This window comes from Apus apus, chromosome 1 (genome assembly GCF_020740795.1).
Source record: "Apus apus isolate bApuApu2 chromosome 1, bApuApu2.pri.cur, whole genome shotgun sequence".
Taxonomy (NCBI): Eukaryota; Metazoa; Chordata; class Aves; order Apodiformes; family Apodidae; genus Apus; species Apus apus.
In genome coordinates this window covers 196,276,054-196,292,825 of record NC_067282.1, presented here as the reverse complement: position 1 = coordinate 196,292,825, position 16,772 = coordinate 196,276,054, and the positions used below count along the sequence as shown (strand labels likewise).

Here is a 16,772-nt window from a genome sequence, read left to right as displayed (position 1 = left end):
TAACCATCAGAAAGAGTTATAAATACAATAAAAATAACTGAAGAATACATAAAGTAATTTAGTGTTGAATGTCAGACTACAAGCTGATATTGTTCTGAGTGCACATTTAACTTTTATAGCACTTTCTGGGATTTCAAAGTGATGTTTCTGAATTTTAATTCTTCTATGAAATAGAAAGACACTAACATTCACATTCTGGTGATTGAAGCTGCTAGTCTAGAGAGTCCAATTTCCTTCCCCTGTATGAGCATTGGACTGGTAAAAAATGCAACTTAAAGTGATGTTTATTTTGTGGAAGCATGAACAATGCAAGAAGGAAAGAATAAGCCCTAGCAATTTGCATTGTAAAGAAAATCAGAGGCTCTATTCTAATATTGTGATATCTAGATGTTTTTTAATTCCAGGATCAGAGCATCTCTGAAACTCTAAAAAATGGAAAAATAATAGTTTCTATACATGTGTAGTCTGATTTTTTAGAACTATGAACTCCTGACACAGGAAACAGCACTTTTACCCCTCCCTTCTCAGGCATCCAGGGTACACTGACTAGAAAGAAGACTGTAGTATAACAGTGTTGCAGAGTAGCTAAGATGAACTTTATAACAGTGTATATTGTGCTACAAATGGGAACGACATTCAAGAGATGTTCGATGGCTCAGTTTAGTATTCCTTTGATGATTTTCACATTGCTTTCAATTTCAACTTTGATCAGGCAATCAGCTCATGTCCTGAAGATGAATCTGCAGAGGACAAAAAATGTGGAGAATGGAAGATCGGTGGAAACCGATACACATATTGTGTCTCCCAGCTAACATTTAGAAACTCTAATACCATAACCTGTTCTGTCTGCATATTGTATAATTTTTTGTTCCTTTTTATAAAAAATAATGTTATATATACTCAGCTAAACAGTACAGCTTTATCATGCAGATGGAGGAATGAAGGATGTATTTATTGACAGCAGCCACCCAAGCAGAGTAGGAGCTCTTCAAATGTATTTTTATATATGTAAAATTTATAATTTCTGTGTCACTCCTGGTGTACAAAACACATAGCAAAGTCTAGTCCAAACCTATTGTACAGTCAGTATCTAATAATTTGTTTTTTTAAAAAGAGCTTTTACATCAGTGTTTTACATTAGTGCAAGTCAGAAGTAAAGCTAATGGAATTCCTAAAACTAGTGTGAGTAGAAAGAGAACCAGTGTCTGCATTCCTGGCAGGGAGTGTTCACAGCCAGTCTTTGAACATCTCTGAAGAAACAGACCTCAAATCATTGGCCATGAACATGGATTGTGTATGCACTAAAGAGATCCACTCCTGAAATGCCTGTAGGTTAATATGTTTGACATAAGTATGATATCATCTATTTTTCACTTTTAACCATTAAAAGCAACAATATGAGTGTTCTGTATAATCATAGTGTTCTGTATCACCATAGTACAGCATATTCAGTGGTAACGAATACTATAGAGACTGAGGGTATTTATTTTTATTTTTTTTTAATCAAGACTATAGTTGGTAGTATTTTTTGATCACTCTCTTAGAAGTCTTTCTTAGGTATCTTTTTGCTATCCTAACTCCTAAAAGAGACAATAATAAAACAATTCACTTTATCAGTTCTCATATCTTTCAGTTTAGTTTGGAATAGAATTAAAGTTGACTAGTTTAATTAATAATTACTTAATGAAGGCAAAGTCTACCCAAAGGAACTACATCAAAGTACCTCTCCTAAAATATAGGAGAACAAAGACCAATTATTCTTGTTTAAGTTTCTGTGATCCATGATACAGGACACAGTTATATCTAACTTTTAAAACAGAATATCAACCAAGATTTTAAAAGAAGCTGTTATATTTAGACATAAGCAGATTTCAAAATTATCCATGAAACTAATTTCTGGTCATTTGATATTGCAGACTTCTTAATTGTTGCTAAATATTTCTCCTCTTTATGAAAAAAAACCAAACAGATAAATAGTTTGAGTATATAGCCACTCAAGTACAGGAGTTCAAAGACAAAAGGAACAATTAGTCCTTAGTTAGACTAAATCAGTTAACTCATGAAACTGAAAAGTTTATGGGCATCACAGTGCAGATCTCATATCCCTAGAATCAGCTAGTTCTGCTTTCTTTGATACACAGAGCTACAGCATATATGGATAAAACATTAACATAGTATATAAAGCAAAATGCAGCCATTTTACACAGAATCACAAAATAGCTGAGGCTGGAAAGCACCTCTAGAGATCACTTCCTTCAAGCTCCCTTTTCCAACAGGGTCAGTGAGAGCAGGTTGCCCAGGGCTGTGTCCTGTGGGGTTTTGAACACCTCCAAGGACAGAGTCCACAACCTCTCAGGACTATCTGCAATTTTGCAATGCTTGTAAACATATGGAGACATTTAAGACTAAAAAGTGCTTTATTTTATACAGGCAGTTGCACATTAGTAGTGAGCTGCACTTTGCACTTCGTGATTGACCAGCTATGAAACATTTCACAAGACTCAACAGGGAGCAATGACAATGTAGTCCTTGCTATTACGCAAGCCTTTTTTTCCTAGCAGCTTATCCACATATGATGCTTATAAATATAAATAGACAGCAATTAGAGGGCTTAGTTGTTTAGCATGAGCAATAAAAAATTGCCAGCAGATTACCAGTTCAAACCATGTGGTCAGTCCAAGCAAGTTTCAGTAGACCAGCTCCTCATATGTAGACACAAGTTTACTCAGGCTCCTGAGAAATTGCATATGGTGTTGTAATCTCAAATCTGGCCCTAGGTTGTAATCCAAACTCTTCTTTTTTCACGTTGTTGCAACGTTCTATCAAAAAATTATCTTCTCCAAAATTCCACAGATCTTCCAAGATCAGCAAAGCATGCTGAATGATCCCCAGGTACTTACTTAAGTACTCTCATCCCTGGGCTGATAGAAGCTACTTCTTGGTAGTCTCTGACTCCTCACTGTTAAAAGCAGATTTCAAGTTCCACCATTACTTAGCTGCCATTTCACAAGTTGTTAAATGAGTAGGCCAAATGTCAGAAAAAGGAAATCAATTCTGCAATGTCCAAGTTTTATTGTTATCAGTTCACAGATAATTGGTCTACTCATACCTAAACAAAATAATAATACTCAACCCCTTATGCATTGCTAAAAAGTGCCTGGCAATCTTGAACAGCACTAATCTGTATGTATTAGGTATGGCAATATAATGCAATAGAGTAAGATTCCACCCTCTCCTTCCCGTGAGAGTTTTGGTGAAACGTGGGCTCTTCCTCACTTCCGCAGTGTAAACACTGACCCTACCTTTAGGAGCAAGCTGTTAGTTTAAGCACTGTGAGCAGCAACTATAACAAATATATGAGACTTTGAGATATTTGGTACTTATGAAGAGCACAGTGTCTCAGAGCAAAGGTACATTAAGCTTTTTATAATGTCTCCAGCTGTGGCCAGTAACAGATGTATATGAAAGAATGTATTAACACAAAAGGCTTATTTTTCAATACAGTAGGACTGTAGCATGCTTTTTTAAGGGAAATAATGGTATTAATCTAGCTAAATGTGGATATCTACATGGCAGGTATGGATGTATGAGTTTTTCTTTCTGGAATAATCACATTGTAATCAGTGGAAAATGACAAACTTCTGCTGATTCCAGGTTCTAAATGTCACCATAAAGTAGATACTAAAAAGACAGAAAATTGTGTGTGTCAGCACACTTAGTAGTGCAGGGAGGAGGTCTTGATGAATAAAGCTGATCTGCTGACAGTGGGAGCCAGTACTGCTGAAAATAAGCCCTTGCTTACCATCTATGCAGGATGTGTTCATCCTGATAAAATAATAATAGCATTTAAAAAAAAAAAAAAAAGCTAGAAGAAATTATGGATTTGATTATCAGTGCAATTACTGGTTTTCCTTCAGTCAACAGAGTTGTCATGGAGCAATGTAAGTTTTCTCATCTTCCTGTTTGTTGTTTTGTTTTTTTTTTTGTCTTCTAACTGGTCCTTTGAAGCATTCAAAGTTTTGGAAACATGAGTAACATTCCCTGACTACCCAAGACTAGTTACAGAGAGTGACTGTTTTTTTAGGTAAAAAAACTTTGTTATCACCAGCTTTCTTTGACTTATCAGTACTTTTTTAACTTTTTGTTCCTATGAGAATCACATTCATCCTAAAAGTTTTCTTTGTAAAATTATTTTCTTGCAGCAAAAGGTTTTTAGCAGTTATTTCCTATGAAAAGAGAAATCAGCTTCTTGCTTAATTTTTTTTTTCCTTAGATCCTGGGGGTATCATTCAGTTAGGTCATGTTTAAATTACTTATGAATTCACAAGGCAGCCAATAGAAAGAATATAACCTTATACTGACAACTTAAATGGATCTCTCTGTGAGCCAAAGCTTTTAGATTCTGTTTGGTTTTGGTTTGCTTCTTTGTTCACACATGCTTGGCCTTGCTGATGAACTGAGTGACTTAGATGCCATTGCACTCAGTAGTGAAACCCTCACCAATGAAGAGAGGCTTGATTTCCAGGCCCCAGCACTGCATTAGTACTCAGCTAGGATCTTCCTGCCAGTCTTTTAAATTAAAGCAAGCTGCTGATGATAGGCATACTGCTCCCTGGTAAATTTTCTTCTGAAGCCATGCAAGCAGGATGTGATGTACCTAAGAGAATGGCTGGATTATTTTTTTTTTTTTTTTTTTTTTTTTTTTTTTAAGAAAAGGTTGTTAACCATTTTCTCAAATATCAAAAACTTTCCACTTCTATTCTTGTTCATTGCCAATACGTAAAAGTGGTGGCTTGGCTAGGCTTACTCAAGAATTTCATACTGTCATGCTCAACATCCTATGCCACAATAGAATTATGAGGGTCTGCATTGACAAGAAAATAAAAATAACTTCAGTTCCTTCCTTTCTAGAAGCCTTCTAAAGACAGAGTGCATGCTGGTATATTTGTATAGCAGAAAATCAGGGGAGCTGCATTTGTTTATAATTACTGTTGCTTTATTCCGGGGCCTCTAATTGAGCTTAAAACTAGATCTGCTCTAACAAGCAAAAGCAAGATCATGCTTTTGAATGATGGCTGGTGAATGAAAAGGGCTAAATTTTAGGAAAAAAGACAAATCTATTTTGGTAGTAAACAGCTGGCTTTACTGCCTTCTGAGCATCACTTTTTAATCATTCTACACAGTTTGTATCTCTGTAAACTGCTGCAAACAAAATGGCACATTCTTCCTGACAAAAGCTATGAACAAATCTGATATTTCAAATCCTAATTCAAGGAATCCTATGGAATATTTTGCAATACAAAGTTATAGTCTTCTTATATACTTTCATTGTAAAATAATTTCATCTGCTTTATTCCATGAACAATTCTCATTATGCTTTATTTAGCAGCATGTTTTTCTGTAAGTTTATCTCCACATTTCATCTCATTATTTTTCCCATTTGTTATATGCAACAGCAAAGGATTTTGAAATAAAAATATGACCCAGGTGAAGACTTGTGTTTTTCTGTGTAAGTGGTAGCAAGCTAAGTGTTTGTGGTTTTCCTTGCTGTGTGGATGATGTGGTTTTCAGATGTTTTGTAATACATTGCTTTTAGTGGACTATTAAGAATTCAAGATCTTGTCCCGTTAAGCATTTTTTCCTCTAGAGCCTGAGGCTTGGATTTTTGAGATTGGTACATTAGTGACAAGTTAATGTCTTTGGAGTCCTCCTTATGACTACCTACTTCAAACTATGAAGGCAGCTCTCAGAACCTGAGTTGTAACTTCCAGATGTGAATCTATAGTTTGCTTTTTGTAAACATTTTACTGTAACCAAAAGATTTCTCAATATAATACTCCTCACATGATTTATAGAGGGATTGGCTCTGCAAATACTGAGCATAGAACTTCATTACAGTGCTACCTTGCTCAATACTGAGTCTCCTGGCTCAGTCCTGGGATACTTGGAAGACACAGGAGATAATTTTTCAGCCTGTTTGTCATAGCTCTGTTCCTATCTTCCACAATGAATTATGTTCAGCTGTTTTATCACTTTTTCATAAGAGAAGATATAGAAGACAAATTTATCCCTGAATATTTCCAGGCTGACTTTTGAAATGTGGAGGTACATTTTTAATTTAAAATCAGGGAAACTGACTACCTTTGTCACTTAAGTGACAAAGTAGAGAAAATGTATTTGAATTACCAAATCACATTCACAAATTTAGTCCCATTTTGAGGCTCAGCTTATTACCAGCAAAGTGCCACTGTAGGGAACAGTTATCTTCCAAGACCATGGCTGACCAGGAAATGTCTGATATATAAAATGTTTTGGTTTCTTGCCATGTTGGTAGATATGCATGTTTTTGATATTGCAAAAGTTTTTCCACACTATGCAACCCAGACTGTGGAGAGTGCATGTATGGCTTGAATCTGAAAGGAATTAATCTCCTGACTTGTTTCAGCAGGTAAGTTGTAGCTGATGAGACAATAAAAATCAACAGCCTAACTTGCGTGAAGTGAAAGGGCTTTGCTAATGTGTTTTGCCTTTTAAATATTCACTGAAAGTCACATCAAATCTTCTTGTCCAAGCACTCCATCTCATACCTCTGTGAAAATCTGAGCACTTGACCTCATGCTGTTTTCCCTTCTTAGGAATGCAGGTGCTGGAATGGAATGGCATTCCCTTGACTGGGAGAACTTATGAAGAAGTCCAGAGCATAATTTTTCAACAGAGTGGGGAAGCAGAAATATGTGTAAGACTGTGAGTTTTTCCCCATCTTTCTGTTTCCATTTTTTTGGCTTTTCATGGCTTTTTTTTTTCTTTTTTTTTTTTTTTTTTTAATAGTTGTTAAGGTGGAACCTTTGTTAGCATGAAACTTCAATGTAATATTTAGCAAGAATTCACTGTGAGTGTGGGAGGTCTGTTCGGTCTTTTGTTCTTTTAAAAGTCATAAGTAAAAATAAGCTGAGGCAGATGTTAATAATTATGCTTTTGTAAACGATATCTCCATTATCAGGCCACAATCTCCTCATTGACACACATACAATTCACTGAATTTCCTGGGATTAGGAAAAAATGCAATTTGGCACTAACTTGCCTTTTACTGAAATCTGCATCCTTTAGATGAAAGTCATTTAAGCATCATAAGAAATGTATAAACTTGCATTCAATCCATTGAAGATTTCACCTTAAAAGAACCTTTTCGTCTCAGCTCTTTAACAGCATTACCAGTGTGTATCAGCTAAGAAGGGGCCATGCTTGGGAGCTGCTTTCTGTCATGAACCACTATTCATTTATCTACTTAATACAATAATGAGGGTTTGAGGAAAGAGTTTCTTTTGTCTCAGGCTTCTCATTACTTTATTTAGGGACCTGAACATGCTCTCAGACTCTGAGAATCCCCAGCACCTGGAGCTGCATGAGCCAGTAAAGGCAGGTAAGCAATAAGTTGTTGCTTTGATATTGGAGGACTGGGTAGTAGCTGAAAATGTGATATAATCTAGGGTATTAGCATTATGAAGTCAGCTATTACATCCCAAATCTTGCCATGGGCAAAAAGGAGACCACCCAAAGCCAAGCATTTATTGTTGGTTATTATTACTATTAGCCCAGATCAATCCATAGTGATACAGTCTATGTATGTAATTAATGCAAAGGAAATCTCAGTATCAACACCAATATTTGTTATCCAAGAAAATCCTCCTGATAGCCACCCTTTATTGGGACATGACACAGAAAACTGTGGCAAAATGGTGCCCCTTTGGCAGCTTCTCTGAGACCTGCAGGCAAAGCTTTTACTGCGGGAGTATTGCAGCAAGGCCACAGTGTCCTGATTAATTAGCTGGGAGGAGTCTGATGTTTGTGGTGAGAGTTTTTGATTCCTCCTTGCTGGGAGGTGGATGATACTGATAATTCCTTCCCCTCTGCTTCAGGATCTGCTCGGGGCCTTTTTTTTTGGTATGTTTTCTGGCATGGTTCATGCCTTGTTCTTTCCTCACTGGTTAGCAGCTCTGCACTGCATACAGCTTGACTGGATATCATATGCTTTGCATGTGATAGATTCTTGGTTTTTGTTCCTTCTGTTCCCTCTAAAATGGATTTTGCCCAGCTCCCATGTTTGTAATAATGTCAGTAACTGACCAGCATGCTGCTGGTAGCCCTGGAGCCTCAGCTATTGTCCTATGCCCAACCCTTGCAGCACCCTGCTGTCACCCCAGACTTGTGTTCATATAAACTGCATCATTAATCTGGAGTCAGCAATACTTCAGCCTACACAGTTTGATTACTGTTGTGCCTTTATGTATCAAAATTATTAAGAATGGACATTATACTGACCAATTATACAAGGCGAAGTGTAACTTGGATAAATTAAGGTCATTAGACAATTGTTGTTGTAACCAGCCAAGCTAGAACAAAGCTCCCAGCAAACTGGAGCAAGTCCAGATAAAACAAAGGAAGTCTTAAGGCCTAGGTTAGCTTAATACAAGGCTTGTGGTGGGTTATTAGTAAAGAAAATACTGTATTTACTAGGACACAGGGCTGCAAAAGGAAGTACTTTGTGTGAAGTTTTGTTATCACAGAATCACAGAATCTTAGGGGTTGGAAGGGACCTCGAAAGATCATCTAGTCCAGTCCCCCTGCCGGAGCAGGATCACCTAGAGCACATCACACAGGAACATGTCCAGGCGGGTTGTGAATGTCTCCAGTGAAGGAGACTCCACAACCTCTCTGGGCAGCCTGTTCACTCTCACAGTAAAGTTTTTTCTGATGTTTATGTGGCTTCTTAGGTGGCAGTGCTTTTAGGGGGATTCCCTTCTATTGAGTTAATACCATGACTGCAGGCTTCAGTCATGGTATTAGTCATATCTAATCTAAGTTTGAACCAGCATGCACAAGTAATGCACAAGTAATGCACTAGTAATGCAGCTCTTCAGCAACCTCAGCACAAATTAAAAGTGTTGTATTCAGCTTTTCAGGGGTCTCTTCTGAGTTCTGTGGTCTTGTGGCCTGTTTTTTATCAGTCATGGCAGAAGTTACCAGGATTAAATCCTCCATTTTCTAACCATGTAACTCTTCCCATCTATTAATATACTTACTTTTAAGCTACCTTTTGTTAAAAATTGATGTTATTGATATTAATTGAAAAAGAACAGTGAGTCTGACAGAGCTTTGAGACAGAGCTACCTGCATGTTTTTCTTAGTGAGCAGATCAAAAACACCACTTATAGATACCAAAAATTGTTTTTTGAAAGGCTAGAAGCTAGAATACATAATATTTGTATAATGGAGAAAACTCAAAATGAGAAAGAACAGAAATAAAAGTAAGTTGCCCCATTCTTGCAGGTATGCTTCCTCCTAATCTAGCAATGTTCTGGTGGTTTCTGGTTGGAACAACTCTGTAGAGTCCCTTCTGACTGCCAAGCCAAGTTTTTCTCGCCATCACCTCCAAGGTTTTGCAGACTGTTTGTGCTTTGGAAGGATACAATCTCCATTCTCTTTAGAAAAAAAACCGAAACAGATCCGGGAGGCAGGATAAGGCTAACATCTTGCCTTAAACCTCGCATACTTCTGAGAACCTGGGAAGCAAGCAGAGCCTAATATCCTTTTAACTCTGCACGCTTTAAGGCATAAATGAAGCTCACTTGACTTTTTGTCTCTGTTAAATGGAAATTGCCATCTACAAGGAGAAGAGTCTCCCCGGTCATTGCTGGGGCAGCAGGGAGGGCAATCAGACTGACCACAGATGCCTCACATAGGTGTTTGTAGTAAGGAAAGATGATTCAGGGCTTTTACTCTTCATTAGTTTTAATTTTATTCTGCTTTGAATAATTTGCAATTATAAAGTTTTGAGCTCATTTTTATTTCTGTGTAAGTTATCTCAGGAGCAGAATTCAGTCCTACTGAATGTCCAGTTGATTTTTTTTAAAAAAAAAAGGTTGACATTAAAGCTTGTTACAATGAAGTTCAGATACTTGGGTGAAACTGGACCAGTTCCAAACAGTGAAAGTTAGCACAGTCCAGTCTTTAAAACTGTAATTTGCTCTGGTATGATTTAGCATGATCAGCAAGGACTGTTTTTCCTCAGCTAGAGAATAACCTTCTCAGAAAGCTTGTGAGATAAGTAACATGAGTTTACAAAGTGTTGAGTAGAAAGATTGAAACCTAGATTTTGAGGTTGTGGGGGAGACTTCTATTTTTTTTTTAATTGTCTTTTGCATCTTCAAAGTCTACAAGCTGATGATATAGAAATTTGTAAAGATCATTAACGTGTCCGTGTACCATGGCAAGATGGATTTGAATGTACTAGCACTTATCAATACAAAGCTCTTTTACTTTAATCCAGTAGATAAAGCGAAGTCCCCAGGGGTTGATCCCAAGCAGCTGGCTGCAGAGCTCCAAAAGGTTTCTCTACAGCAGTCGCCTCTGGTTACTTCCTCAGGAGTGGAAAAGGGATCTCATGGTCATTCTGGAACCACTTCTGCTGCCTCCAGTGCTGTTCCCAGCCCTGGTCAGCCCGGTTCTCCCTCAGTGAGCAAAAAACGGCACAGCAGCAAGGTAAGAAACTTCTCAGTTATGCAGCAATAACATTTTGATAAGAAGAAGAAGCTGCCTATTTGTCTTCTTTAGTGTAGGAAGAGTTCACAGCATATATTGAAGAATTCATTACGATGACAGTGATGAGTATTACTGTTAAGATACAGAATTTGGACACAAGGAAAGGAGATAATTTGATTAATGTAAGGTCATAAAAGATTGGGCCCTTCCTGAAAGGAAATTTCTTGAACTTAGTATTACTGTTTTTAAACAAAAAAATTGCCCTTTTCATTCTGTTTTGTTGTTTTTTTGAGTGTATCCTACATGGTGGTGAGCTCCTAGTTCCACAGAAGCTGTTATTACAAAGATCATAGTCTTCCTTTCTGTGCTAAGCTAGTGTTTGAAGTGTTACAAGCTATGAATAATCATAGCAATATTGAGCATATCTCTGAAAGCCAGGGAAGGAATGAAAAATAAATTTACCATCAAAATGTGTTTTGCCACTAGCTAATTCCTGTGAGCCTGTTAGGCATAATTTCTCAATTTTTTTGCCACATCCTGTCCATTTCACAGCTGAACTTCTTTCTCCTGTTGCACCCCCCCAGAGCTGAAACTGGAAACTACATGATCTATCATACTTTTCTATTTTGTGTCAAAAAGGTAACACCTGAGGTGAAAACCATTCCTGTGAAAACTGCATTTGCTTAACCAATTTGCAAGATATCTAAAGCTGTTTGCTACACTGAGTACTCAGCTTCTCACTGTCTTACTATTGGAAGCAAAGTTTCACATTGCAAAACAGTGTGCTTTCTAGATATTTATTTCTCTATATATTTTTTCTTGGGACTATCAGTTCCTACTGCATTTTTGTTTGTAGTTTTTGTGCTCTTGAAGCTATGGTTGTGATTTGAACTACAAATGAGGTACTGCACAAATAAAAGCCAGCAGACGGTGCCTGCTTATTTCAGATAGCTCTTCAATAGGCTCACATAACTTCCATATGTGGGGAAACACAACAATCTCTTTCATCCAGGAATTTACCAAAAACTGCAAGTGCATTTATTGATCAGTTTGCTTTGGATAGTAGTACTGTCTGACCACAGTTCCCATAGACTTCTTATTAACTAGTTCAAGTCCATGATGTGCAAGTTAAATCTGTGTGTCAGGATTTACTGCATCTAACTTCAGGGAGCTGCCAGAATTGCCTAATCTTCAGGGTAATGGTTGGTTTAATTACACCATACTCTGGATATTGTAAACATCTACATATGAACTAGTTTACCATGTGCTCTATGTTTACCAGTGAGAATAATGCACCTCTGAAGCACAATTCATGAAACTGAATGAAATCTACCACTGAAGTGCATGCACTGCAGGGAAAGGAGAGGGCAGGGTTCCTAGTGCAGATACCACCATTTACACTGAAACCATTTTCATTTGTGCAGATGAATCACACCCCTAAATTCACTGCATGGCATGTGGAGATCCATAAATCTTTAACGTGCAGTGTAACCTGGAGAGATGATTCTCTCTGTCCACATGAGAAGCCTGTGCTCCCAGCTTTGGCACTGTAACCTAAAGTTAGATACATTAATTTAATTATCTTCTATGAAAATTCTGCTGGAGGCTTATAAAGATTAAACAAAAAATTATTTAAATTCATGCCTTTGTGTAGGGGATGCAAAAGTAAAAACTAATGAGGTAAATATTTAAAACATTTTTTGCTTATTTCTGAACATCACGTTGAGACGCATTTATTTCATAACAACCATAGCTCTTGTTTACTTCTGTAGTTTCTGTTCATTGACTGCAGGCCAAGTTTATAATGGTGTTGAGCTCTCTTAGAAATAAAACACAACCTACTGTTCATCCTTTGTAGAACAGCTCTCTGCCTGGGGCTGAGAGCTTTTCTGGGCAGGCTACAGCCTTGCCAAAGTATCACGACAGACTAAATATCCTAACTGCCTAGATCTTGGTTTTGATACTCTTCTTATTTTTAGCAAGTAAGAGTATATTTATTTTTTAAAACTTTTTGTATAGAAAATGCGCTTCAGAAATGTTGTAGGAGTCTCTTTGATATTCTGCAGTGTCGATTATCTCATATTTAATGCTTTGTCCCATTCCTACAGAGGGATAACACACAACATTAGAGCCTGGCATTAGTGAGTTTCGCATAATGTTAATGACAGCCCCCTCCAGCAGGTGTGATGGCATTACAAACCACCAGCTCTTACACAGGATGTAAGTGCATTCATGGAGTATCAAAAGAAATTAGAAGGAAATTAGATTAGCCATCAGAGGAGAGATTTAACTTTTGGGGGAGCCCTGAGCAGACAGTATCCTGTGCTTACCTGTTTCTTTTTTATGTTTCTTTTTTAATGTAAATGCATATCATTCTATGGTGCAAATTATATCCACGATATAAATGCTCTATAGAAACATTTTATTGTCTTTGTGTCTTGAAGAATTTGTTCTAAATCTTCATATCCTTTAGCTTCTAGAGAAGCCAGCAGTGAAATGCTTTTCCTTCTTTTCTAATTAATCATCACTGAGGCCCTGATAAAGATAATTATTTGCATCTCTCCTTTTCAGTCCGGATTCAACTTCAAAGTTGACCCAGCTCTGAGCTGGGGGTTGGACCAGATGACCTTGAGAGGTCTCTTCCAGCCTGAATTATTCATATTTCTTTGAAATATTTGGGTAGTTCTTCATGGTCAGTTTTAAAGAGGTTGACATCAGAAAAAAATCAAAATGTTTAACATAAAAATGTGCATTTATTTTTAAAGACAAGGAGATGAGAGCAAAGAAACTGCATGGCTAAAAGGAACTCCACTTTAACCACCTTTGGAAGTCCCTACACAAATTTAGCATGTCCATTCCATTTTCTTTGAACTCCTTCTACATTATTTCTAGTAATACAATTTGTGTTACATGACATTTGGAGCGAACAAACTCATTACTTTTGCTATTCAGACTTCTGAAAAACAAGAGTTTTTAGACCATCTGGGCAGAGATTTTGTAGCTGAAGCACAGCTAACTCCATATTATTTTGTACCATTTTCAGTATTGTCAGTGCTAGTACTGACTCAGGTCAGAACTATTAAAGTAAAATAAAATCCATTTGCAGAGGTAAAGCATGAGAACTATAAGCCATTTAAGCTCCACTTTGAAAGTTTCAATATTCCTTCAAGGACCAAACAAGTTTTAGGAGCAGTTTGCTATCTATCTAAAACTATCATTTAGGATTCACAACATTTTATAAACTATAGATGACCTATTTTAGCTGTTAGAGGGATTATACTTCTTTAAAAGCTTTGTAAGGCACCAAGAAAAGCTGATTTAAAAATTTTCCATGAGAATTATTTTTGAGAGGCACATGCATTTCCAGAAAAATATATAATTATTTTTTTTTCCAAATACTTTTTTTTCATTAAAAAACTCATCTAGAAGTCAAGGTATAGCATGAAAAACAAACAAAAAACAAGACAACACAAGACAGTGAGTGTAACTATGTAACAAGCAGGTATAGGCTGCTTTTCTGCCTTGTTTTCTGTTGCACTAGTGTTTGGCTGATATTTTTCTGGTTATTTGTGGTCTGCAGATTTTAGTGACTGAGGGGATGCTTCTTCATCACAAGACCTGAAATTGCTAGTTCATCACCTTACTTTTATGCACTGGTCCAGGAGACACAGGGTCTGCATTGGCCTAAATTACAAGAATTAATATCAAACATCCTGAGAAGATCACTTCAGACCTTTTTTGGAGGGTAGGGCCACACAAAAGAGGTAGATTGCTTTTACTCTTCTCAAAAAGGGAAAGAAATCTTAATTACACAGAATGTTAGGCTGCTGTTCAGATCTGGAAAAATAGAAAGAGGTGACTTCCAGATCAGTCTTCAGAGAACAGTAAGTTTGTCCTTGTTTGTATCCTTTGTTTTCTGCTGTATCAACCAAGGAAGCAGATGTGAAAACAATGCAAAACATTCATAGCCTCATACTGAACAAGAGAGAGATTTTTTTCTTGCTTGAGTGATGGCTTGAAGATTAGAGATAGGTCCAGGGTGGCTCAAGGGCACCAGCATTTAACAGAACAGCATATTTTTGAGAGTCCAGGATTTTAAGCAAATTATAATACTATTTTCCAACTACTAGAAGTTAAGAAAGGACTGTCGGGGAAAGTCACCAAGGATTTTGTTGCTTTTGTCAGCAGCCTAGAGAAGCTCAGCAGTAGAGTACAGAGATGAACAGGCAGGATTATACAGTGACGTGAAAGGAAGTACAGAAAACTTAAATTATATGTCATAGAAAGTGTGCAGAGGAATTTGAGGATGAAGTGGTGTAGCTGTATTGATTATCAGAAAACAAAGAATAAGGCAAAATATATCATCTGAGATGGCTTGTGATTGTGACTCCACTTATCACTCAGTTTTAGCACTGTTCTTTCCACCTTTTCTACTGTCCACTGTCACCTAAACCCAATTTAAACTAATGTAACCTTTGTCTTTCAATAGAAATCTGGCTCTGTTGTGCTTGACATGGGATTTGGTTTCTCTTTACAACCCTTACTTTTGTTAGATAAGGTTAATGCTGTATGTCTTTTTCTCCTCACACCTCCCTGTGTGACGAGTCTGCTCAGACTGAAGACGTTGGTGTTCAAGTTGTCTTATTCTGTGCTGGCACAAAGGCTGATCAGTGTGGCTGGGATAGGCTTTAAGTACTTTTGAAATACCATAACTATTAGTTTTGAGCATATGGTTTTAAAAAATATGTGGCGATACAGCAGTGTAAACAACACCTTTTAAAAAATAAACTTTGAAAACCTATTTCTGTCAACATAGGTATGTGTATATTTCTGAGTGTGTGCCTATGTATTTATTTGTGTATTTTAATCTGGCAGCCCACTGAAACTATGAAGTCTGCTTCCCATCCAATCACTGGAGAAATTCAGGTAAATATGTAATTTTTGCTGTTTAGAATGTTGTTGCTACTGGCTGCTTTTTTCTGATGAATAAGTTTCAGAAAACAATCTCCATTAACTCATTTCTTATTCAACTCAAACGTCTTGAAATGTTACCAATGTAAGTGAGTGCTTGATTTTTGCCTCTGTCTTTAATGTTGCTTTATGAAATATGAACAGAGGAACTGAAAATGCTACTGCTCCAAAGGGGCTAAAAATGTGGTGGAATTCACTAGAATTTTTAAACTTTGGACACTTATTGTGGTTTACTTCACAAGTTCACAACTCTCTATTTAAGCAAAGACTGCTGTGGGTTTCCCATAGTGCAGTGTATTTATTTCCATGCAATGACAAGTTTATGGTTAAGTCTTCTATAAACTGTCTTTAGCTTTTTAAAATAGAGGATCTGGGAGCATCAAAAGAATTTAAGCCTAATTTCCTATAGATTTCTGTCTCTTTTTTTTCCTTAATTAATCCCTTTCTCCTATACAAGTACTAAGGGTTTTCCCATAGTATAGGATCCTCGTGAGCTTGGGCTCCTGGTAGTCAGAATGTGTGTAATTCCTACTCAGTAAGATGGCAATTGATCAGAATATCAGGGGTTCAAATTAATCTGCTTTTTCTTGACTGGAATAGATCAGTATAGATGTTGGGGGGTTTTTTGTTCATTTTTTTTTGTTTGGTTGGTTTTTCTTAAACCAATAGTGGCAAACTTTAAGCAAAATTTGTTTCAAGATATAACACAATCATCTAATATCACATTCTAGTCAGAAGAGAGGGACAGAAATTTCTAAAATCTGGTTATTTCAGCCAAAATAAAGGTCTAAAACTCATTAAAGGGATTTTGGAGAGGTATTGAATCACTTAGGAAGTAAAAATAACATACACTCTCTCTGTGTTTTAATGCATTTTCTAGCTTCAAATCAACTATGACAAACACCTTGGAAACCTTATCATTCACATCCTTCAGGCAAGAAACCTTGCTCCCAGAGACAACAATGGTTATTCTGATCCCTTTGTTAAAGTTTATCTTCTTCCTGGGAGAGGGTAAGTGTAGGAAGAATTTTAACCTGAACTTTCTTTGAATTTGGGCTTGTTTCTTGTCATTAATAAACAACTGAAAGTTTTTTGCTATAGAAAACTCAAGTGCAACACCAGGAAAAGAGGTGGGTTTTTAATAGGGAGCTAGATCCTATTCCCAGGACAATGTGCATACTTTACTAATGACCTCAGGGACTCCACAATAATTCCTGTAGATTTTCCTTTTTTTTTTTTTTTAATGCTTCCATTTAAAAATT

The 16,772-nt window shown here is 36.8% G+C and overlaps 1 protein-coding gene across 1 annotated transcript in view; it reads left to right on the top strand.

The window, feature by feature from the left end:
- Positions 1–16,772, top strand: part of PCLO (piccolo presynaptic cytomatrix protein) — a 350,197-nt gene that overhangs the window by 259,199 nt on the left and 74,226 nt on the right. Inside the window, exons 12-16 of the mRNA XM_051622973.1 lie at positions 6,636–6,744; positions 7,353–7,420; positions 10,328–10,539; positions 15,415–15,465; positions 16,391–16,521. Coding sequence (XP_051478933.1) covers positions 6,636–6,744; positions 7,353–7,420; positions 10,328–10,539; positions 15,415–15,465; positions 16,391–16,521 — 571 coding nt within the window. The remainder of the gene's footprint in view (positions 1–6,635; positions 6,745–7,352; positions 7,421–10,327; positions 10,540–15,414; positions 15,466–16,390; positions 16,522–16,772) is intronic.